The sequence below is a fragment of the Stenella coeruleoalba genome (assembly GCF_951394435.1).
Source record: "Stenella coeruleoalba genome assembly, chromosome: 3".
NCBI lineage: Eukaryota > Metazoa > Chordata > Mammalia > Artiodactyla > Delphinidae > Stenella > Stenella coeruleoalba.
Genome location: NC_137148.1, coordinates 91,836,885 through 91,863,290, shown reverse-complemented (window position 1 = coordinate 91,863,290; position 26,406 = coordinate 91,836,885). Strand labels below are relative to the sequence as shown.

General features: G+C 40.3%; 1 protein-coding gene across 4 annotated transcripts in view; it reads right to left on the bottom strand.

The window, feature by feature from the left end:
• Nucleotides 1-26,406, bottom strand: part of EPB41L4A (erythrocyte membrane protein band 4.1 like 4A) — a 255,483-nt gene that overhangs the window by 116,356 nt on the left and 112,721 nt on the right. For all 4 annotated transcript variants that reach the window (XM_079915313.1, XM_079915310.1, XM_079915311.1 and 1 more), the window contains one exon: nt 4,535-4,586. In XM_079915313.1, coding sequence (XP_079771439.1) covers nt 4,535-4,586 — 52 coding nt within the window. The remainder of the gene's footprint in view (nt 1-4,534; nt 4,587-26,406) is intronic.

The window sequence follows — 26,406 nt, the reverse complement described above, 5'->3', positions numbered from 1 at the left end:
AACTTCTTTTGCCCAGCTTTATTGAGGTATAATTGACAAATTAAATTATAAGATATTTAAAAGTATACATTGTGAAAGCATTTCTCCCCAGCAAGTTAATTAACACATCCATCCCCTCACAAACTAACTTTTCCTTTCAGTGAGAACATTTAAATTCTACTTTTAGCAAAACTGATAAGTCAGAAATTTCTTATCATGTATATCTCTTACCATTTAAAAACAAAATTATCAGTGAGGCTATGTGGTAGGATTAGGAGCAATATTTGTTTCATTCTTAAACTTTTCTGAATCTAAAAATATGTTCTTACATATTTAAGAACACATTTCTCATCTCAGTCATTTACCACACACAGAAGAACTACATGCACAAATACCAAATATATATGAAACAAAATCTGGAATTGTACCTGGGAAAATATAAAATATGATTAAACACTCACACTGTGCAAGAGGACACAAGCCCCTTCGTTTGCCAGCCACATTATATTTTCACTAGAAATATTTCTATTTCAGAAGGTACAAATATAACCTGCACTGTTTCCAAAACTGCATACTTCTGAGCAATGTGGTAACTAGATCTTATATTAAATCTGTTTTAAAATGGATTTGTTACCTGGTGCACCAATCGGTGGTCATAGTTTCTAATTATTTTCTCCAACAAAAGCTCTCCCACACAAATAAAAAAGATATGAAACAGGCACCTGTGCAAAAATACTTCCACCCACACACTGTTATCCCAAGTCTCTGATACTGTATAACAGACATACAGTTTATTTTCATTTTTAACTAAGTAAATAAAGTCACAAATTTAGAAGCTGGGGAGAGGAAGTTACATAGAACAACAGATAACAAAGCCATAATGACCTTATAATATATGAACTATGTTATTATTTATTATTATTATGACACACAAGCTATGTGTATAAAACCCCTGTTCCTGGCACACAGAAGACAAGCAACACTAGGGCCTCGCCCTGCTCCCCTAAGCTACGCCTTCCTGTGTAAGGCACGCCTTAGGCTGGAGCTGTTTTAGAAACTAAATTTTAAAAGAAACTTCGTTACAATTTACGGTTAGAGTTGATTCCATATGTCCGAGTTCTATGTTTCCTTATTTTATTTCTGACAAACAGACCTCTACCCCTGAACACAGATGTCAAGGAGGCACTGACTGTTAAGTATTTAGAAAAGCCAGGAAGTCCACCCGCTGCTGGTCTGTGCCAATCAAACTCTGTGTTACTGAGCAGATGGGTCCACCTGCACCTGCAGGACACCAGGGCTGGCATCTGGGGGCAGAATGAGCACAGATGCTGCTGAGATGGTGCACAAAGGGAGGAAGGCCTTGTCCAGACTCCAGAGTTGCTTTTATTCTCTGGAACATGACAGATTGCACCCTATTGACCAAGCCTAGATAGCTGAAATGTATTTAGTGATGAGCAGTTAAGCAGAAGTTTGAAAAATATATAATGAAAAACATTGTTTGGACTAATTTTCTTTAAGGACTTTTGGCCCAAATCAGCCCTCCCTTTCCCACTTACATACAAAGTGTCTGGTGTCCAAATATATAAATTACTATTCGACTGTATTTGATAATGTGCAAAAATGTTTCCTAAACATCTGATTCCCAACAAGCATCTGGTAACATACGCAAGGCAGGAAAAGCTCCAAGGAGGTAAAGCAACTCGCCCAAGATCCCAATGATGAGAACCACGTTTGCTAGTACTTAGAGTTCAGTGCCTGCTGGCCACTATTGCATACAGGCTCTCAGGGAAAATATTATAACACCTTTAGAGCAAGCAAATACTTCATCTACACATCACTGTTTTATAGATCAATCAAAGGCTAGAGAAATGGAGATTTTGGAGCAAGGATATGTCTACCCAGGTATTTTTTGGCTCCCTAGCCTAAGACTGACTATAAATATCAGGTGCTGATGAAGTAAATTCCTAGATTATCATCTTGATCTACGTCTTTCCACAGAGTCTACCTTTAAGAAATCCTTATGTAAAGTAAGTTAATGTTGTCTTACTCTAGCAAAATAGAAGCCAGAAACTGGGAATCCTCTAATCTACCTTTTGTGAAGACTAATTTCAAGGCCTTTAATGATAATAGTCTCCCATTAGCTAAGGATAACTAAATCATAAAGCACCTATGAGAATCCTGACGACTAGCAAATATTCTGTCATTTTTACAGATATTCCTTCTGACTTATCTGCTGGAGATGTGAGAGCCATTCTCCCTCATTAATTATCAAACTATCTTATGAGATAAAAAATTATGCATTATTCACTTACATAACTTTTCTTCAATTGTAATATCAGTGTTTTATTCTTCCTGTACATCAAATTTTTAATAGGATGACATTTATTTAGGATGAGAAAGTAATTGCATTACAGATTATAGATATTAAACATAATATTTCATGCCATGTAATGAAATAGATACTTCAAATGCTCTTAGGAACACTTGAATAATACACCTTAAATAAAATAATTTCTATTTTTCTTCATCATTTGGGTAGAAATCTCAACTTTTTTCTTATAAAAAACCTTTGCATTTGTTTTAAAATAACAATTCCTGAAATTTTTGGACTGGTATTTTTTTTATTTTTTTATACAGCAGGTTCTTATTAGTCATCCATTTTATACACATCAGTGTATACATGTCAATCCCAATCGCCCAATTCATCACACCACCACCCTCACCACCACGTGCCCCCGCCGCTTTCCCCGCTTGGTGTCCATACGTTTGTTCTCTACATCTGTGTCTCTCTTTCTGCCCTGCAAACTGGTTCATCTGTACCATTTTTCTAATTGAACTGGTAATAAAATAAGTGGTTCAAATGGACAAGACAGATATTTACTGTATTTATTATTATACCTGAATATTTTGGAAAAGTGCAGATTTCTAGATCCCAAGGGATGAGACTTGTTAAACTGGAGTGCCCACCATTCACACGAGGATACCTCTTGGAAGTTTTCTGCATTCACATCTAATCACATGAACCTCCTGCTTCTCCTCAGCCTTTAGTGGGCAGTTTGCTCACTCAGGAAGCACGTGGTATTAGAAGTCAGAAGGTCAGGACTTCAGTCATCCCTCTGCTGTCAAGCAGCGTCTCATCCATGGCAGGTCATAAGCTGTTTCTGATTAGGATTTACTCCTGTGTAGGCTGAGTAGGCAGAACTTGATGATGTCTAAGGTATATATTTTGAGGCCTCCAGCCCCATCTTTGAAACCTGTTGCCCACTCCCATCCAGAATGCTGGCCCCTAGCGGCTATGTTTGCACTGACCTTGCAAAAAGCCTAGACATAGCTGACAGGACTGAAGTGAGCTACTGACTCAAACTGGGCTTGTCCGACACCCGCCCTAGAATTCGGAATTGCAATTCAGAGACAGTCAGTGCACTTCTGCCTGTGGCTAGAGCTGTAACTTGGAAACTGAGGAGGCTTAAAGAGAGCCAGGCCACAGACAGAAACAAAAATGATGCTGATGTTCAGAGAAACAGTACTCACTGAGTCCCTGACTGTTCGTTCTGCAGTTCTTAGCTCCCAGTTCCTTTCTGAGGCACAGCTCGGTTCCTGCCCTTGGGGTCCGTAAAGCATCATGTGACCCATTTTACCACAGGGAGTGAGCCAATACACATGGAAAGTACAGACTCAGAATGGGGGTAAGAGAGGCCAGAAGAATCCACTAGATCTTATTAGCAATAATTTGTACATTAAAACAAAATGGTCTAATGATACAGTTTCAGTTTGGGAAGATGGCAAACATTTTGGAGACGGACAGTGGTAATGGTTGCACAACAATGTGAATGTACTTAACGTTGTTGAATTGTACACCCCCAAGTGGTCAAAGTGGTATACCTTATGTTATATACCGATATTTTACCATAATTTTAATAAAGACGATTTAAAAATAACTACTCTTCTGCATACTTAAGGGCTGCAAGTGTGTGTGCACATGCACATTTGTAAATAAAAACTTGGGTTATGGAAATTAACGTTAATGAATATAACCTTAATTAGACTCCGAGTCACCTAGTAAGATGCACATTGATAAAATTAAAACCAAAACAGATGGGTCCTTTCTGAAGTCACAGCAACCTTTCAGGTTACGAGGGCACTCCTTAATTACCGACTCAGCCAACTGAATAATGTGAAGGGCAAGACCACTCCTTAACCCAAGAAACCCAAGCACTTTAAAAGGTCGAATGTCCACCTCTTTTTCAAACCAGTGCCTCTCTGCCTTTTCTGTCTGAAGGTGAAATTTTAAAGACAGTGGAAAAGTCACAGACAAAAGTCCAGGCCAGGTGCACACAAAATCCAAATTCAATACTCAGATCCACTCAGAGTCTTCATCTACACAAATCTAATCAGAGTTTGCAGAGACCTGGCGACGTACAAACACCCATCTCCATATTCTGGCACTCAAGTGCTAATATTCACCTACGTAGTATTAAAGCCCATTTCTGCACCCATCTAATCATGGACATTATATTATTTTCAAATTTGAACAAAGTTAAAATCAAATACCTACTGTTGATCAGTTCTTTGTGTTCCGCTAGGGTTTTCGCAGGATCCAGCCAATACTGTGTGAGGAAGAAAAGGGTAATTACAGAAATTAGTTGCTTTTCATTGGCCTTCGCTTCAAGAGTATTTGGAAAGTGTTATTTTTTTAAATAACATTTAAATCATAAGTAAAACATTTCATTTATGATATATACACATAAACTTACATAAGAGTTTTCTGCTGCTAGGACATTAAAAGAAAAGAAAAATGTCAGCGTTTGGAGAGAAGCAGAGAAGAGAAACAGGAGAGAGCCCATGCTGGGTTCTTAGTTGAATTCTCGTACTGGTTATAAGATCAGTAACATCAAGATGCTAGTGAGTGAGCTTCTTACCGTCTCTGGTGGGAAAACAACGGCTGCAGAGAATGCCCCCCAATCTCTTTCCAGAGTCCCTATAACAATTCCCCTACAGACATGTCTACCCCTAAAATGTCTTTACTCTTTTCATGTCCAGTCCCATCCCTTATAGGTATTGCTGCTAGATGTAAAGAAGAAAGCAACCAAATCAAATCACATCCTCATTAAGTAATCCAGGAGAGGTGGCTCAGCACAGTGACTGAGGGTTCGAGTCCCAGAGCAGACCGGTCTGGATTCTGTCCTGGCTCTCCCCTCATTATCACCATGGAACTTGGAACCAGTTACTGGACCTCTCTCTCTGAACCGTCTTCGTAGGCTTGCTAGGAGGGTTAAATCAACTAAGTCATGCAAAGTCTTCAGAATAGCCCCTGGCTCACACTAAGCATGCAACACACGCTAGTGATGATTATTATTAAGGTGTGATGGTCATTCTTAATAAGTGCCATTAGCCAGTCTAAGGTACTTGCTTATTAATTCAAATTAATTTTTGATGAATAGAATTTTAGACAGTGATGGGAGAATTGGGGGCTCTGTGGAGAGGCCTTCCTTTAAATCTCACCTTTGTGAAATAAAGTCACTGAAAGAAAAAGAAACAAGCCTTCTGCCTCATCTTCATGTGGAGGAAGCGCAGGGGAGAAGCAAACCAAGTACAAAGGGGACACCCGGGGCTCCCATAGAAGCACACAGTCGAAGGGATCCCACTGCCTGGAAAGTCAGGGGTGGTGGGCAAGGTGGAAACTTTACCCTGCTGTTCTGGCCAAATGCTGGAGATTCCAAGGGCTGAGCTAACCAGTTTCCATGTTCTCATATTCCCGGATGAAGAAGGAGCAATTCTCATAGCAGGGCCGTAGGAGCTGGTCCACCTTGAGCCACTTCATTCCTAGCACTCTTGTGTTTGTCCTGGTGGAATCATTCACACTCTCCTGACCACACTGGGTCAAGAATCACAAGCCACAAAAGGAGTCTAAGAGAACCTTCCTGCCCAGCTTCCCTTTCCCTGCCCCTCCACTAAGGGCAGAAATGCTTGCTCTGCTATATAACAGTAGCAGTAATTATAAATAGTAATTATAATATTTTACATAATCCCCTTACCTTTTATTCCTAATTACATATAAAAATCATTCATCCTAAATGAATGTCATAATCATTTTATTGTAAGATTTTATTACAATACTTAACTCTATTCATGTACACATAATCTTCACTATTTGCCACTTCTAGAGCAGTTTCAGATTTTCCAACTTTTTCAAAAGGTATCCAATATAAACGGGTAGCAACTTATGACACAAGGTTCATTATTCCGCTCCTTATCACGTCTCAATTTTTGAAGGTCTAGAAACACTCACTTTTAAAGTAAAAAAGATACATTTGAAGAAGAGGCCATAATCAGTGAACTGCTTTGAAGCCCACAATGGCTAAAAATGTGGCTTTGGTGTTAAAATAAATGGCTCCCAGGGAAACACTGATTCATTCAAATCAAGTAAAATCAATTCAAATGCTCAGCTGTGTGTTGGACACAGAGCAGACCCTTTCCTCTAGGTATATAAAGCTATGGCTGCTTCCCACAAAATGGAAACATTAGGTGGGTGGACTGTTTCTTGCAATTCATGTTAAACAAAAGGGTTTGACTATCCCTGGATTTTTCAAGTAAGATAAAACCAAGGAAAACACACTCAACCATAAACACTTGCATCAGGTTTCTATTGCTGCCATAACAAGTTATCACAAATGTAGAGTCTTACAACACCACCCATTTATTAACTCCAAGGTCTGCAGATGAGTTGGTTTCTTTGCTCTAGGTTTCCCAAGGCCAAAATCAAGATGTCAGCTGGCTGGGGTCCTGGAGGGTTATTTGGGGAGGAGACCCTACCCACAAGAGCACTTTTGGGAGGAGACTTGGAGTTGGGCCATGAGAGGCCTTCCCAGTTTTCTCCAGATGTCAAGGCACACATAATACTAGGCCTTACACTGCACTAAGTGCTTGGGGCAAGAAAGGAGGGGAGGGAAGAGGCCTCTGGTCTTCCTCCTCTGTCTAATCTCATCTTGAAACTAGTAAAAGACAGAAATTGCAAGAGAGTCCCCTTTTAACATCATCATCTCCCCCCAAAACAAACTTTACAAACATTTTCCTCAAACCAAATCATTGTCTGTCTGTTTTCCCCTCCAGAATGATTTCCAGTCATTAAAAAGCCAGGTAAAGAAAACAAGAAGGAAACTTTAAACTAAATGTAACGGAAAAGACTGGTTAATCTCTTAAAATTTTTTCACCGAATGATAGTCTGTACACTTTTAAAATAATTCTTTCCTTGAGAGCAATCAGATTTGTGAGGTGAAAAAGTATAATGAAGTTTCTGAGACGAGTTAGAAATTACAATTTTGCAGCAAAAAAGGAAGCGTCAAGACTCAGCCAGAGGCTGCTCACTGCACATTAGATACGCTAAATATCAATCCAGCACTTGCCGCGCACGCATTGCATTTGGTCTAAATGGAAACCAGGGGTTGCAGAGGTCAGACAATGATAAATGCCCCAGAACGTACATAATAAAACACGAGCCACCAGGTTCCATAAGCTAGCATTTAAAATGTAAAACCCACTTACGCTCAACCAAAGGAAAGAAACGACCTTGGAACCAAAGCAGCCATCCCATGATGACACGTGTCACCACACATTATCAACAAGCGATCAAACACAGCACACGTGTGATCACCATGAAACACATCAGGCAGCTGCTCCATCACCCGTGAGAAAAAAGGGCACAGAATTTGCCAATGAACACAGCATCCCAGCTTCAGGTTTAGGGTCTACATTCAGAATATTCACCTATATCCAGAATGGATGTAGGCTCTAAAACTGTGATACCGTTCATTCACTTAACATTTGTGGAATACCCACTACATATATTCTTTATATGTCATGTCAGATCTTGTCTTGGGGAGTGTAGGAAAACACAAATGACTGAAACTTTTCCCTAACCGTGGGGCACCCACAGTTTACCAGACACAGAGTTGAAATATAATGTGGTGAGATGATCATGCGTATAAGATGAATACATATGAGATAAAAAGGTGATGTAGAAAGAAAATGAGCTCTTCAGGGTAAGTACAGGAAGGCATCATTGAAGAGAAAACCTTTGAACAGCATGCTCGCAAATAAAAAAACTTTCCCAAAATAGAAATGGAGAACACAGCCCTAAGTTTTTATAAGAATGATATCTAACAGCTCCACTGCTCTTAAAGCTAATGGATCCATTTTTAAGTCACAACATAGAACATAATACTCCAAGTCCTTTATAGCTGAGGACTTCCTGAAATCAGTGCTACCCGATAACTAGTAACTGTGCAGCTAAGAAATCAATGTTCCTGAAGGACTTCCAGGAAAAGAAGACCTGAAGGACTTCCAGAAGCAATGTCCCATTCAGTCTTCCCATCTGTCCTGGGTTGGGGGAAAGAGAGAAGCAGAGAGCTGAGCAGTGGTCACTGTGGTGCTGGGCTACATAGAACAGCTTTCCTGAACTGCGCTTGCTACCTAGACAGTCAGGAGGAGAGACAGCCCCATCTCTCTCATCATCTCTCAACATTCAAGCTGTTCAGTCTCTAGGAAAATCTTTCCATCTTGCCCCCTTCCTGTCCCCCATCTCCTCTCTCTCTCCTATTTCAAACTTACATCCTATAGTTCTGTATATCCTCACAAGCTGAATTAGATCCTATTTTGCAGGAAGATAAGGTAACAATTAACCAAAACAGACCCTGCTCTCTCGTCCTGATTTCTACAGTGGGTTTCCTAACACAGGAGAATGTTAACAAACTGTAACCCCAACACCCAATCACTAAGGAGTCAAGATGACAAGCCCTCCTTGGCAATGACTCTTTGCCAGGGTGCAGGAGTCCAGTAGTTAGGGGGCCTTACCTCTTCAGTCCTGTCAATCTTAATAGTGGCATTTATGCAACCCGAAGAGAAATGACAGATGGGCACAAGTTCCTTCTTACTCTCTGACAGTCTTGGCTAAATGCCCTGGGCGTCTTTTATCCACCCTGGCTGATCATGTCTCGATTTCATCAATTTCCTGGGTAACAGTCTCAAAATTAGATTTTAAAACTCTAACGCTGTCCAGTAAACCAATATCCTAATATTCAAAAGATATGTATTAAATTCAGGGTCCAACCTTCCATTTGTCAACTGTTCTTTTGGAGTCTCCTAGAGCTCTCATAGTAGAATAAGCCCTAAAACATCTTACATAAAGCATGGACAGCATCAAATAAAAAGAGCTTTGCTGCATCTTATTTAACACGGAGTATAATTCTGACTCACCTTTGGAGAATTTAAGAATACCACAACGATATTTAATAATGTCTCCTCTAGATCAAAAAAAAAAAGACTTTAAAAGCACACAGTCTTCATCAATATAACAAAATAACTTCTTGATCTAAGGGAGTATGAAAAGTTGACAATCTATAAGTGACAATGGAGACAAAAAGATCTCAAAAAAGGATACTACAGCTCATTCCTGCAGAGTTCTAGAACTTGACATAATTTGCACATAGGTTCCCAGAAATCCAGGACTGTGGTGATAGTTATTTGTGCTTTGTCCACACCCATTTTCCAGTGCCCCTGTATAGACACATCTCAGGCCCTCTAAGCAACATTCACAGGACGTGGTTTTAATTTGCTCCTCGGTATCAATCACAGAAGCCTTAGGACCTCAGGTAAAACCACCGTCACAGAGCTAACTCACAGCAGGGACAGAAACCAGGGCTTGCCATTAGGCCATCACTGAAGGAAGTGTGTGGGGGTGGGGGTGGTGACTGGGCCCCACGTTTTCAACAAAAGTGGATTCCAATTAATTACTGTTGGGCCATCTGGCTCCTCAAGAAGTGTCACTGGCCCCAGGGACTATTCCTCAGTTCTTTCACATGGACCCTGGCACCACCTAAGACCTAGAGAAGTAACAACAGTAACAGCTAATGCTTATTAAATGCTTACCATGTGCCAGGCACTGTTGAAGACTTTACACTCATTCACTCATTTAGTCCTCTTAATAACTCGATGAATTAGGAACTACTATAATTACCACTTGACAAATGAGGAAACTGAACCACTGATTAAACAACTTGCCCCAAAATACAGAACAGCAGGTCCAAGGAACTGAAGCCCCTTCCATCTTATATTCAAACCAAGCCATTCTCAAGAATATTGTCCTAATAGGAATGCACAATCTCAATTTCAAGATTTGTACATTCAACTCACTACCAACTCCTCTTTTCCCAGCTCACCCCTGTTAATATTCTGATTCCACCAGGATACACAAGTCAGAGATCCTACTACCTTTTCACCGTCTCTCCTCCCTGCCCCAACCCATGTCCTCACTTTGCTCACAATCCATTATCTTCGTTCACTCGCAGTTGTCGTCAGTTCCCTCCATGATATCCACTGAAAAAAACACCCGCCAACTCTCTGCCTTCTCCATGCCAAAACCTGAGAGGCTGACCATGACTGGAGACTCAAATTGTACAATCACAGATGGGCTCACTTTAAAGTCATTATCAGTAACCCAAGGGAACCCTTGGTACCACCCAGAATCCTACAATATTTTATTCTTTCACCTGCTTGGATAACTCCTTCACACTTTCTCCTCCCCCTTTCTCACTCTCAGCTGATGATCTTGCTTATTTCACTTAGAAAACTGAAGCCATGAGGAGAGAACATGTATGCATTCTCACAGCATCTACCAACCTGCCTGCATCTGTGCTGGCGTCCTGTCTTCTCTCTGTCTTTTTACTGTGGATGAATGCCCACGCTCCACTTAAGCCCATCCCTTCCCATCTATTCAGGAACTTGGTTCCAGCAATTTTCCGCTCTCTTCCCTGCACCATCAAAGTTTCCCTTTCCATAGAATCATTCCTGGCTGAATACATGCTTTTATTTCTCCCATATTAAAACACACACACACACACACACACACACACACACACACACACACACACCTTTTTGATCCCTATATCTGCCCATTTTACTTCTGTACTTTAAGTCAAATCTCTGGGAAAAAAATTCTATAGTCTACTTCCTCTCACTTTTTTTTTTTTTTCATTTGGTCAGTATTGATTTATTGGATGCATCCCTTCTATACGCAGCAATGTCCTATCTACTTTGGGATGTGCACAGATGCAAAGACATGGCGAGATATAAGGCATGGCCCATTAATCAAAAAACTTAGAATTTACTTTGAGATTTAACAACTGTAGCTTGCCTTTATTGGCCTCACGATATGTCTGGAACTATTCTAAGACCATTTCTGGATTTGTTATCTCATTTAATTGGTTCAATTGAAAAGGTTCAAGTAGAACAGAAGTTTGATTTTTCCTCATATCACAGTACTGGGCAGATAAACTAGTTGATAGGGCTTGTTATGAGTCGATGAATATGAAATCATTTTCTAAATTATAAAATGCCATATGGGGAGTGTTGGGAATTTCATGTATGGTGGTAATTTGGGGAGTAGTTTCAGGTTAGAGAAGACTTTAAAAAAACAGATAGAGTATAGAGCTTAGATTATGAGTCCCTATTTACAGATGGGGTATTTAAGTCTCTGAAAGGCCTAGTGATGTGTTCAAGGTCATATTGCCAATGAGTCAGGGAATCATTCAAGTCTCCTGACAATGGGTCAGTACCCTTTCCTCTAATCCTAATACCACTGGCCAAGTACACAACCAAGCCAAAAGGAAGACTAAAAGTGTAGTGGGGTGGACTAGACAGTCTCAGTTATGGGTTAACATCATTATTCGCTCTAGCACACCAATAATACCCAGAGAAGAAAATAAGGGTCATGGAAAACTCTAATTTGTAGTTTGAAAAAAACAAAAATGAAAACAATGGTATTTTACATGTCTAGCACACCTATTTTGGGCCAGGCATTGTACTAGATGTTTTGCATATTATTTTTTCACATCATCCTTTTGACAACCTTTTAAGAAAAGTACTTTTATCCCCATTTTATAGATGGAGATAGAATGATGGCCCAAAGTTCCACAATGGGCCAACTGGGAAGCAGAGATTCAAACTCAAATATGCCTGTATCCAAAATACATACCATCTCCGCTCTCTCACTATGCCTTCACTCAAGTGGAATAAATCTGCTATGTGAACTGTTCTCTAGTCTTCATTATTTATTTTTCCCAAATGTGATCATAATTTCTTATCCAAGGGCTAAGGCCTCTCACCCCCTCTTCAGTCCACTTTAGAACCCACTCTAGTTCCTACTACAATGACCTCCAATAGTTGTTAAATCTAACGACAGGTGAAGAGTCTTCACCCACTGTCTTGAAATACCTTTGCCATGTGGTCTGTAGTACACCACTCCCTCTGTCCTTTCCTCCTACCTTTTTGGCCACATCTTCACAATCTCCTTTGCTGATTGTTCACTGTCTCCTAACCAGGAAAGGCTGGATTGCCCTGGGCTCACATCTTACAACCAGGCTCCTGGCTTTGAATGACATCTATACATGACAACTCCCAAATGTATGGCCAGACCAGAATTGCCCCCTGAAGCCAACTGCCTACTTGACATCTCCACTAAGATGCCTATTAGAATCTTAAAGTTTCCATGTTCAAAGAGGAAATGATGATTCTACTCTCTCCCAGAAAAACCTGTTCTCCTGCAGTCTTCGCCATCTCAGTAAATGGTACAAAACTCTTCCATTGGCTCCAGTCAATGCCTCTTTATCGTCTATCTCTTCTATCAATCTGCAAATCCTGTTGGCTTATGTTAAAAATATAAATAGGATCTGTCAAATTCTTACCACTCCCAGGTCCAAGCAGTCATCACCATTCACCTGGATTTCTTAAACAACTCCATTAATGGTATCCCTTCTTCTCTGCATTTAAAGGAATGCTTTAAAATGTAGATCAGATCAGTTTATTCTCCTTCTCAACATCCTCCAGTGGTTTCCCTTCTTACTCAACTAAAATCCAAAGTCCTTACGATGGTCTATAAGGCCGTATATGATCTGGCCCTACTCCCCTTCACTCTCCATTGTGTGTTTTGAGAATGAGGCAGCAGGAAGGACCTTAAGGAGACTGTTAGTGGAAGGCGCAGGCCCTTCAAGGGGGCCTAAAGGAAAGCGAAGAGAAAGCTGTTGGAAGCAGGAAGAAAGAAGACCTGACTCTTCAGGCGGAAAGTTTAGCAGTGCTGTTGCCTGGGGCGACATGGAAAATAAAAGATGCACCTAATGAACTAGATGATCCAGATAAGATTTCCAGGAGGACTGGGGAAACTGCTCATTGACTTCCCCCCGACAATGAAATCTAAAAGGAAAGAGATAAGCTGAAAACAAACTGTGAAATATAAAGGATCCAGGACTTACTAGGCTTGAAATAAAATTCTCTCACCCCTAGACTTATCAGAAGGCAAATGATGCTACAATTAAGAAATGGCTCCTGGGCAAAGACTGAATCCAGAGTGCTGCCAGGAAATTATGAATGTAACTGTAAAACTTTATTAAGTCTTCAAACGATCTAATATGATGCCTCATAAACTAAGAAAAGGTCCTCTAAGAATCTTAAGGACATTGTTTCCCAAAAGTTTTACAAGGAATCTAAGGTATAGAAGGGCTTATTTCAAAGCGATTTGTCAGTGTTGCCTTTGTCTAATAAAGCTGATTATAAATTGATTCACAAGAAATCCACAAAGTTCTTTGAAGAAATTCTATCAGGGGACTTCCCTGGTGGTCCAGTGGTTAAGAATCCACCTTCCAATGCAGAGATGCGGGTTCGATCTCTGATCCGGGAACTAAGATCCCACATGCTGTGGGGCAACTAAGCCCACACACTGCAACTACTGAGCCCACACGCCACAATTACAGAGCCCACACGCCACAACTACTGAGCCCACATGCCACAACTAGAGAGAATCCTGTGTGCCGCAACAAAAGATCACGAGTGCCGCAACTAAGAACTGATGCAGCCAAAAATAATAAATAATTTTATTTTTATTTATTTATTTATTTTTTGCGGTACGCAGGCCTCTCACTGTTGTGGCCTCTGCCGTTGCAGAGCACAGGCTCCAGACGCACAGGCTCAACGGCCATGGCTCACGGGCCCAGGCGCTCCGCGGCATGTGGGATCTTCCCGGACTGGGGCATGAGCCCGTGTCCCCTGCATCGGCAGGCGGACTCTCAACTACTGCGCCACCAGGGAAGCCCCAATAATTTTTTTTTTTTTAAAAAGGAATTATATCAGCTAGAGTTGAAAGGACAGAGATCCTACACACTGAAAAGAGGTCTTTGGACCCCAATCTTCATCAGGCAAAAAGCAGACTGAAAATACTACTCAGCTGCAAACATACATTACTTTTATAGAAAGGGAAGGAAAACTCAGAGAACAGAACCAAACGCCCAGAGGGCAGAGCCAACTGTCACAAGAAGTAAGACCAAGCTCTAATCAAAGAAATGGCTACATGTGCCTAGCTAGATTTCAGAACTGTTATAGACTAGTGATTGCTATGTGCCTCCTGTTTTCCCTCATTCTAAATGCAAGTTTTATACCACTTATCCTATCCCATGTGTGTCCCATCACTATATGCTGAATGGTGGTGGAGTATGTGGATATATATTTCTTACCCTCTTAATTCACAGGTCTTCAAATCAAGAGGAACTATATTCAAGGGATTGAACTTGAAGAACAATACCCAAAGAGTCTGCCTTGACGGGCTCTTGGACCTTAAGTCTGAGTCCAATGTCATAATAAATGAGATTTGCGAAGGCCTTGGGAAGGATAGGTGCATTTTATATGTAGGAGGAAGACAAATAATTTTTGTCTGGAAAATAGACTCTCATGTTTTGAAACATGTGTGCAAATTTAGTTGACACTCCTCCCATCAAACGGGATAATCTAATCTCTCTTCCCTTTAAATGCAGGCTGGCCTTCTCTTCACCTCAAATCAGTAGAATACAGCAAAAGTAATACTCTCTGACTTCTGAGCTTAGTCATAAAAGGTGATACTGCTTTTTCCCCTCCCTCCCTCCCTCCCTCCCACCCTTCCTCTGGATGCCTGCCCTGGGAACCCAAACTCTACCCTGTGAGGAAGGCAAGCAACAACATGTAAAGTCTAGATGTAGGTGTTCTACCACCAGCCAAGCCCAAGCCAGTGCCAACACCAACCACCAGACACATGGCTGAGATTTCAGATAACTTCAGCCTCCAGCCTTTGAGCCTCTCCAGCTGAGACTAAGTGATGCAGAGCTGAGCTGTCCCTGCCAAGCCCTGTCCTCACCACAGGTTTATGAGTAGAGTTGCCTTTTTTTTTTTTTTTTGGCTGCACTACATGACTTGTGAGATTCTTAGTTCCCCAACCAGGGACTGAACCCACACCCTTGGCAGTGAAAGCACGGAGTCCTAACCACTGGACTGCCAGGGAATTCCCGGAGTTGTCTTAAGTCACTAAATTTTGAGGTGGCTTGTTACACAGCCATGATTAACAGGAACATGTGCCAATTCATCAAGATCTCTTTGATTTCTCACTCTTGCACACAACATGCTTGCTTTTCCTCCTGTGCTTAAATCATCTGTGAACCTGGTGAGCATGCCCTAGCCCTCCATAGCTTCATCCCAGGTCCTGATATCAATATTGTAAGCCCTGGAACATACCTAGAGACTTCCTTCTAAGTTGATATAATTCAAAAATCAGTTCTCTCTGCTTAAGGCTTAACCAACTAAACTATTTTTCAATTTAACCATCATTTTTTCATTTAATCCACAAATACATCAACTTTTCTGTATATCTTTCTAAATTCTAAATATACTAGTTTTATCACAAATAAAGAGGTCAGACATGAGTTGGTTTTTTGGTTGTTAATAGAACCATGTTGGATTATAGGGACCAACTATTCTATCTCCTAGAAGCCCACAGATCATCCCTTGGACATGCCTTCCTGCCAAACCACGACTATCTCCAGTGAGGCTGCTCTACAATTGCATCTAACAGGCTGTCGTAGTCTCTCAGGGGCCAGTGTATTTAATCACAAATGAGTTTGGATTTCTTCTTCTTCTTTTTTATTTATTTGGTTGCACTGGGTCTCAGTTGCGGCATGCATGTGGGATCTAGTTCCCTGAGCAGGGATCGAACCCGGGTCCCCTGCATTGGGAGCGTGGGGTCTTAACCACTGCGCCACCAGGGAAGTCCCTGGATTTCTTCTTAACAATAAAAACAAACATGTCTTAAGGATGACAGATTCTATGAGAAAAGTCCTGAATGCTGTGAGTGAACTTTAAGATATCAATTTTGTGCTGCTCAAGAGACTTTAGCTCTTCTTCAAGAAGTTTTGTCTATATTTTTGATAACTGAAGTTGCTACCTACACATTTCTAACATCTAGATAAGTGAGCCATCATGGTTTAGACTATGGAATCATTTTCATCTTGAAATATAATCTTAAATCTGCCATGCTCTGAAACTGTAGTAACTGAAATAATACACAGGTGGTTAAACTAGAGGTTGTTTTTAAACTCTGTTCTACTAACTGAATGCAAACATGGCTTTAAGTAACCATGTAATTTGTCACAGAGAAGCCAAGCCAGCCCAAGGGGTTATGCAGTAAATAGGACCTGGAGCTCCTATTCAGCACCACTACACACAGTTGTGCCTAACTCCAGAGGCCCGAATTACACGGTGGGTAAAGATGTACATGGCAGCCCTGCCCCTCTTCTCTGCATTTATAGTCTATTTCTCCCTAAATGACCTTAAAAACCTTAAAGTCTCATGACTCTAAAAACCTAGGGACTCCCAAACGTGACTCTAACCTCTCAGGAGCCCAACTACTAGCCTAACATCTCCACCTGGGTGTCCACTGGGCGTATGAAGCTTCACCTGTTCAAGCTTCACCTGACTCCCCACTCCCAAAACCCAGCTCCTCAATCAGGTCCCATCACTTCTTAGCTTCAACTTTCAATAGATTCCCATATACCCAGCCTACCACAGGCTGCTGGGCACTCTGTAGTACAGACCCTGCCTGCCAGTCACTTTGTCACCCTCCTTCTCACTACTATTAGCACCACTGGCCTTTTTTTCAGTTCTCGAACACTTCATATTTGTCTCTGCCTTAGGCCACTGAACAAGCTGTTCCTTCTGCCTGCCATGCCCCTCCCTTCTTGCCATTCAAGTCTCAGTTTAAATGTCATCTCAGAGAGGCTGTTTCTGACCACTCAACAGAAGGAGCCTCCCAGTCACTCTGGCACATCTTATATTATTTTCAAAGCACTCATCACTACATGATATTTGAAAACATATTTACGATCTGTCTCTCCCTAGAATATAAACTCCTTAAGGCCAGGGACCTTGTCTCTTGCCGACCACTGCACCCTAGTTGCTGAGACACAGTGGTTACCCAGTAAGTATTCACTCCATGACTCAGCGGAGATGAGAAATAGCAAATGCTCTTATCTCTTCACAGTTCCAGGTCGGGGGCACTGATGAGAGGAAGGAGATCACACTGTAAACAAGAAGTTTCCTAAGTGAATATTCTCTATAAAATATCCTGCAACCCCCAAAAAGTGGTGAGCATCAGGGCAAGAAAAAATTAAGCTCCTGTATATCGTCAGCTTTTAAAGGGCCTACTTTCGTTAACTCAAAAAGCTACTTTGAAAATTCACAGTCCAAAAGAGAAAGTAAGTCTTGCCTCTGTCGCCCTAAAAAGTACCTGCCCAACTCTGAGCAATTCCTGAAGCATCTCTCCCACTAGAACAGGTCACACAAAAATAGACAAACTAGTCATCTTAGCTTTTAGCACATGCAATATATTTGATATTTTATGAAATTCTAGAGAAAATAATATAGAAAATAATGCACTTTATCAGTATGCTTCTGGAACATCCCAATCAAATCTCTTTTTATATTCATGAAGAAACTCCGCTTAAGATTCAGAATAAGGTTAAATCAAGGTCAACGTACCAGAGGTTTGTATCAAAACACTAGATTAAAAAAAAAAAAACCTAGTTTCCTATGATAATCAGGAAAATGTCTAGAATCATTAACTCTAAAACCGCTGCTTTTCCATTAGCCAATCAACTGTCTGAAATTCCATCCTGTATAGCTCATTCTGAGTTAACCAGGTAGAAGGAAGATCTAATAAAATCTTCATGGTAAGGACATCAGCAATATTCTTCTCATGCACTTATACAGCTAAGCAGGTATGGGTCACAGAAACTGGTCACAGAAAACCTGTTTTATTGACAAGAACACTTAGCATACCTGCATACTTTGTTATATATGCAAATATATGTGGATATGTATATACAGGGAAGTTTGTACCATTCCAGATAGTTTTGTTTTAAAGTATTTTGTAACTTTATCATGTCCAAGTGTTTCTCCTTTTAATCTATTTTTTGGTTTACAAAAAAAGAAAAAGACACTGGTGCCATTAACGAAGAAATATAGAATTCAGTGCCTCAACTCACTAAAGCTGGAAGACAAGTTTATGAAAGCTGCAGGGTAAAATATTTTATTATACATGACCCATGGAAGACACATTTGTGCCCATTATTATCAACTATCTGAAGTAAAAGGAAGAGAAAAAAAAGAACTACAAGAGGGTTAGGTTCAAGATATACCATGGAGCCAACTCTAGACAAATCTAGGTCCTTCAAAAGCATTTTTGAATCCATGGCAAAATCAACACACACAACAAACAATCAGAGCAAGCTCTGCTTCTCCCTAAGGGCTAGAGCAGGGAGGAAAGCAGGAGCAGCTGGCAGGTGGACAGGCTCCTCTCTCAGCACTTCCTGGGGTTCTTTCCAGCAGGCCAGCTCCTGAATTCTCACTATGCAGCACATGACTGGGCTCAGAAGAGATCAGACCCACTCTGAATGGAAACCGGCTCCAGAAAAGCACCATCACTTCCTTTCTTAATAGAAACTGTTCAACAGCTATAGAGAAAGACGAAAACCTGTTTTATTGAGAATAGTTTATTATGAACAAATTTTTAAAAACCACGGGACCCACAACCATACAGCCACCGGTGTCATTGCCTGAACTCAAATCCTCATACACTTCCTTCTACCACACACTACGCTACCTCTTACTAGAGAGGAGTACTCTCAACAGCACCCCATAGCTGCCAGCACGCTAAGGATAGCATGAATCTGCAATTTCTTGCAATTCCAGATACTTCCAACGTAACTTCCTAACATCTCAGTAAAGCTTTAAAAAAAATAAATACACACATACCTATATAGATATAGATATCTCCGAAGGCTGGTTAAAATAAACAGCAGCAAGGGTCTTTCTTAAGAGAACCAAAGCAATAAATTCAAAGAACAGCAGGGAAAGGAGGCAGCAAACAGACACAGAAAGGCAAGGTAGAAGCATTCTTGTCAAGGCCTGACCTCTCTCTGGCCTGCCATTTGTCTAGGTGAGAGATCACTTAGCTGGCAGTGGCAGAGGTGCTAACAGAGTGAGAAACAGGACATAAGCCCTCCCCCCTCCCCTCAAGGAGTTTCCAATCAAGTGGGGCATATTATTTAAGAGAAAAACACAATGTGGGACTTGCAGTGTGTGGACAGGGGTTAGCCTAGGGCACTTCTGGGGTGAGAGAAAGCTTCAGGAGGAGACTAATATCAGAGACTGCTCAATCAGGTGGTAAGGAAGAGCAGGATCAACAGGTAAAAATGAGGTGCGGAAGACGAGGAGGGTATTCAGGCCGGGGAAGCAGCAGGTACATCATGGAGACACTACAGTTCAGGTAAGGAGCTGCAGGTAGTTGAGTGTAGCTTTCATGTACCTGCAGTGTGGGTTTGGGGGGAGGATGATTGGTGGGGGACTGAAGAATTACCATGCAAGAAAAGCCCTAGAGCAACCAAGGGCCACATTTCTTGAAGGACCTTGTAATCCTTGTTAAGGAATTCCTGAATTTTCCCTTTGGGACCCATTAAAGAATCTGAAGCCAGAGAGGAGACATCCTTAAAGTAGTCTTTCTGAAAGAAAACCGCAACTGCAGGGGGCAAAACATGGGAGGGAGCAAGAGCAAAGACAGGAAGACCAGTCGGAAAGCTTTTGCAGAAATCCAGGCTCCCGTGCTGGATTTTTTTTTTTAATAAATTTATGTATTTATTTGTGGCTGCATTAGGTCTTCGTTGCACACGGGCTTACTTTAGTTGCGTCGAGCGGGGGCTACTCTTCGTTGCAGTGCGCGGGCTTCTCATTGTGGTGGCTTCTCTTGTTGTGGAGCACAGGTTCTAGGCACGCGGGCTTCAGTAGTTGCAGCTCGTGGGCTCAGTAGTTGTGGCTCACGGGCTCTAGAGCACAGGCTCAGTAGTTGTGGCTCACGGGCTCTAGAGCACAGGCTCAGTAGTTGTGGTGCTCGGGCTTATTTGCTCCACAGCATGTGGGATCTTCCAAGACCAGGGCTTGAACCCGAGTCCCCTGCATTGGCAGGCGGATTCTTAACCACTGAGCCACCAGGAAGCACCTCAACCAGGATTCAGGGCTGGGAGGTTAAGAGGTAACCATAAGTCTTGCTGACAACTGCTGTCCTAGCTTAGTTACAGTGACCCTTTTCACTCTCAAAAGTACCCTGGGTTGGGTGATGAATCACACAAGTCATGCTAGTTATTAAGGAGTAGAACTGACAGGACCTGGTGACGGGTTAGTTCTGAGAAGGAGAGACAGTAGAGTTAAGGATGACACCCTAGCGTGAGTGGAGGCATTCACTAAGGTATTCAGACAGAGGGGCAGGCACCTCAGGGATGCAACCATGAGGACTTCCTAAAGGGTACAAAGACAACAGATAGTTTTAAGGGACTTAATTCCCAGATTCTCAACTTCCATATACATTTTTCTTCGCACTTTTATTGAGAAATAATTGGCATCACTGTGTAAGTTTAAGGCATTCAGCACAATGGTATAATTTACCTATATTGTGAAATGATGACCACAATAGGTTCAGCTAACATCCATCTTCTCATATACACACAATGAGAAGAAAAGAAACAAATGGTTCTCCTTTGTGATGAGAACTCTCAGGATTTACCCTCTTAACACACATACTCTTTCTAGACCTGATCTACGTGAGCACAGACCTGATGAGAGGTCCTGCCGGCTCTCCCCTCTTCCCTCTCCTTTCACAACCCTCTTTTCTCATTTACAGCAGGAAGGCACCTCTCACCCTTTTAAACTCTAGGGCGCTCTGCCCCAGGATGTAGAAAATTCCCGAGCAGAAAGATAGAAACATTTTTAAATACCAGTGTCAGCAAAGTTGCCTTAAATAAAACACCCTAAACCAGAAGAACAGGGCTTTCTCTCTTTCCCTACCTTACACGTCTTTCTGGTGAGGACTAAGCAAAATGAAAGAAACATGGTATTTTGGTCCTTGGCTGGGTTGTTTGGAATTCAGGTATATTATAGAACAAGGCAGCAAAGGGAGTTTGTTTAATGATCTTGTAACTTCCATTGTCCAGCTACTATCAAAATATATAAAAATATGCCTCGCTCATGAGGAAGAGTCCCACAGAATAAAACAAATCAAAGCCCTGGTAAGTCTATCTCATCTAAGTGACAAAACACTGTGCCTTATCTGTCTACTCATCTCAGAAATCAAATTCCAAAGTGAAGTACTCGTCACAGAATACATGTTAACATTTTTATTTAAATTGACAAATGACAGAATGTACACTGGTTTAGCTCAGTGGCTTGATAGTAACTGGCTTTGCCAAAGTAATATGTTGGACATTTTCCATAAACTGGATTAACTAAATCTACAGCTCCACAATTCTGATAAAAATATAAAGTACATAACTATAGATAAAAGCATTTTACCAAAAATCATGTACGGGCAAATGTTCATTAAAATTAACAATTTTTACTTTTCCTAATCCTTTAAAACCAAAGTAGATTACATCAGATGCTTCTAAGTAAAAGAGAAAAAGCAAAATTAATATTGTTTTGATAAATCTTGGTAAAGCATTTTGAATACATCTCCCAGAAATTCTGAAACTGAATTACTATAATGATTAACAAATTGTTTGCCACTCAGGCGGTTTTGATTTCATTGCTTTCAAACTGAACTGAAGGAGAACCCAATGAGTGGTCTGAGAAATCTCTGCTCTCAGAGCAGATTGAGAGGGGTTGGTGATGACTACAGAGCCTTGGAGATACCTGACAGATTACTGAAAATAATTTTAGATGACAGATCACTATGTGATTCTTTTGGCGTATAACTCAGGAGAGTTCAAGGAATTAAGTGATCTTCCTTTATCAAAACTCCTTCCTTTTCAATCTAACTCCTTTAGTAGATAAGGTTACTCAGTGCTCATCCTTATAAAGACAAGAAATGGGAATAAAATTGATGCTGAGCCCTATCTCACTCCAGGAATATATTGTAATCATTCAGGGGTACACGAACTACCTGAGAAGAAGCAGCCCATTACTTCATTGAGATGCACTTCCAATAAATGTTCACTTTTTATGTTTAAGAGTTATTAAAATGCATAATATTTTGTTGTTTTAGTTGAAAACCTTGGTAATAATAACTATTCTTATGGCTCAATAATAAAGCCTTAAGGTCTCATGAAATAGACTTTTAAACTTTCAATTTCTATATAAAATATTGTTATGGATAAATATATTTTATTAATAAAAATATAAGAGAAAATTCTATGAAGTAGAATACGAAGAAGATAAATGACTTTTAATGTAGAACTTGTTCATGTCTACTTTTTAAACATTGATGATGAGTACCAAAATTGCTATGATATAGAGATGCATTTAAGAGTATACATTTAAGAGTATACATTTAAGAGTAATGTGACAGATTTTACAATGTTGGCACTCATGATAAACCAAAATTTGCATCTATTTAAACTTAGGATAAAATTTTTATTCTCAACCTAAAATTATATACAGGTACATAGGTTTTTTTCTTTAATTCTGGAAAATCACTACTGTCAAGAACATTAAAAAAAAAAAGAGCACATCTGGAGGGAGAGATGATGACTTCAGTTTTGAATATGTTGTGTTGGAGGAACCTTAGGAATATCCAAGTACAGAATAAGAGCAAACACTTATACTGCACTGACCACACCATTTAAAGCACTAGTCTGGGTGTTTATAGACTCTTTTACCCCTCACCACCACCCTTTGAAGCTGGTACTATTATTATCCCCACTTCATAAATGGGGACACTGAGGCCTGGACAAATGAGAAGACTCACCCAATGCCACACACCTCTCCCAAGTATAGAGTTGTATGAATCCAGAGAGTCTGTACACAGTATAATGCCTTGAGATGTCTGGGTAGGTGATACAAATTTGAGGGTCAACTGAGCTTTTAGATAGTAATCTAAACCATGGAGCAGATGAGATTATGTAGGAAGAGTGACATAATCACCAGCAGGAAAATGAGAAGCTTCACTGCTGGGGGTCCCTATGAAGAGCCTCTGGCATTCCCTTCCAGGCCCCTGGACTCATGAAGAGCCTCCAGCCATGTTTGTTTGTGTTTTTTTTCCAGGTACCCTTGATGTTTTGTCATCAGTCCTCCCAGGCTGCTGCACTGTTTATGATGGTCAAAGGGCTACTGAAGAAGATCTTTCTGCGTCTTGATCTTTGCCCTATTCCTTCACCAGATACCTGAAGATGCTTAGATAGTAAAGGCTCTTCCCCCGAGTTTTACTGAGATGTAATTGACATATAACACCACAACCAAGTTGGATTCATCCCAGGGTCACGAGGATGGTTCAACATATGCAAATCAATGTTACATACCACATCAATAAAAGACAGAAACCACATGATCGTATCAACAGATGCAGAAAAAGCAGGGACTTCTCTGGTGGTCCAATGGTTAAGACTCTGCACTTCCAATGCATGGGACACAGGTTCAATCCCTGGTTGGGGAACTAAGATCCCACATGCCACACGACGCAGCCAAAAAAAGAAAGAAAGGAAAAGAAAAAGCATTCGATAAAATTCAACATATATTCATGATAAAAACTCCTACCAAAGTGGGTATAGAGGAAACATATCTCAACATAATAAAAGCTACTTATGAAAAACCTACAGCCAATATAATACTCAACAGTGAAAAGCTGAAAGCCTTCCTGCTAAAATCTGGAACAAGACAAGGATGCCCACTCTCACCACTTCTCTTAAACATAGTATTGGAAGTTCTAGCTACAGCAATCAGACAAGAAAAAGAAATAAAAGGTATTCAAATTGGTAAGGAATAGGTAAAACTGTCAGTATATGCAGATGACAGGATACTAAATATAGAAAACCCTAAAGACTCCACACAAAAACTACTAGAAGCAAAGTAGCAAGATACAAGATTAACATACAGAAATCGGTTGCATTTCTTTACACTAGCAATGAAATATGAGAAAGGGAATGCAAACAAACAATCCCTTTTAAAATTGCAACAATGAAATAAAATACTTAGGAATAAACCTCACCAAGGAGGTGAAAGACTTACATGCTGAGAACTACAAAACATTAATAAAGGAAAGTGAAGGTGATTCAAAGAAACGGAAAGATATCCCATGCTCCTGAATTGGAAGAATTAATATTGTTAAAATGGCCATCCTACCCAAAGCAATCTACAGATATAATACGATCCCTATCAAATTACCTGAGACATTTTTCACAGAACTAGAAAAAATAATCCTAAAATTTATATGGAATCATAAAAGACCCAGAATTGCCAAAGCAATCCTTAGGACAAATAACAAAGCAGTAGGCATAACCCTCCCAGATTATGGACAACACTACAAAGCTACAGTAATCTAAACAGTATGGTACTGGCACAAAAACAGACACATGGATCAATGGAACAGAATAGAGAGCCCAAAAATAAACCCAGACACTTATGGATAGTTAATCTTCGACAAAGGAGGCAAGAATATACAATGGGGAAAAGACAATCTCTTCAGCACGTGGTGTTGGGAAAGTTGGAGAGCTGCATGTAAATCAATGAAGTTAGAACACACCCTCACACCATACACAAAAATAAACTCAAAATGGCTTAAAGACTTAAATATAAGACATGACACCATAAAACTCCTAGAAGAGAACATAGGCAAAACATTCTCTGACATAAATCATACCAATGTTTTCTTAGGTCAGTCTCCCAAGGCCACAGAAATAAAAGCAAAAATAAACAAAGGGGAACCTAATCAAACTTACAAGCTTCTCTACAGCAAAGGAAACCATAAACAAAATGAAAAGACAACCTACAGACTGGGAGAAAATATTTGCAAATGATGAGACAGACAAGAGCTTAATGTCCAAAATATACAAACAGCTCATACAACACAATAACAACAAAAAAACAACCCAACTGAAAAATGGGCAAAAGGTCTAAATAGACATTTCTCCAAAGAAGATATACAGATGGCCAATAGGCATATGAAAAGATGCTCATCATTGCTAACTATCAGAGAAATGCAAATCAAAACTACAATGAGGTACCACCTCATACCAGTCAGAATGGCCATCATTAAAAAGTCTACAAATAACAAATGCTGGAGAGGATATGGAGAAAAGGGAACCCTCCTACACTGTTGGTGGGATTGTAAATTGGCGTAGCCACTATGGAAGATAGTATGGAGGTTCCTCAAAAAACTAAAAATAGAGTTGCCATATGATCCAGTAGTCCCATTCCTGGGCATATACCCAGACAAAACTATAATTCAAAAAGATACATGCACCCCTATGTTCATAGCAGCACTACTCACAATAGTCACGACACGGAAACAACCTAAATGCCCATCGACAGATGAATGGATAAAGAAGATATGGCGTATATATATATATATATATATATACATATACATATATATATATACACACACACACATACATACATACACATATATACACACATATGTGTGTGTATATATATATATAATGGAATATTACTCAGCCATAAAAAAGAATGAAAATGCCATTTGCAGCAACATGGATGGACCTAGAGATTATCATACTAAATGAAATAAGTCAGAAAGACAAGTACCATATGATATCACTTATATGTGGAATCTAAAATACAACACAAATGAACATATCTACAAAACAGAAACAGACTCACAGACATAGAGAACAGACTTGTGGTTGCCAAGGAGGAGCAGGGTGGGGAGGGAAGAATTGGGAGTTTGGGATTAGCAGATACAAACCAGTATATATAGGATGAATAAACAACAAGGTCCTACTGTGTAGCACAAGGAACTATATTCAGTACCCTATGCTAAACCAGAATGGAAAAGAATATATATACTTATGAGTGAGTTAATTTGCTGTACAGCAGAAATTAATACAACACTGCAAATCAACTATACTTCATTGAAATTTGTTTAAAAAAACATTGTGTTAGTCCAAGACATACAACATAATGATTCGATATATGTATATATTGTGAAATGATCACCACAATTAAGTTTAGTTAACATCCATCACCTCACACAGTCTTTTTTCCTTGTGACGTGAACTTTCAATATCTAGTCTCTCAGAAACT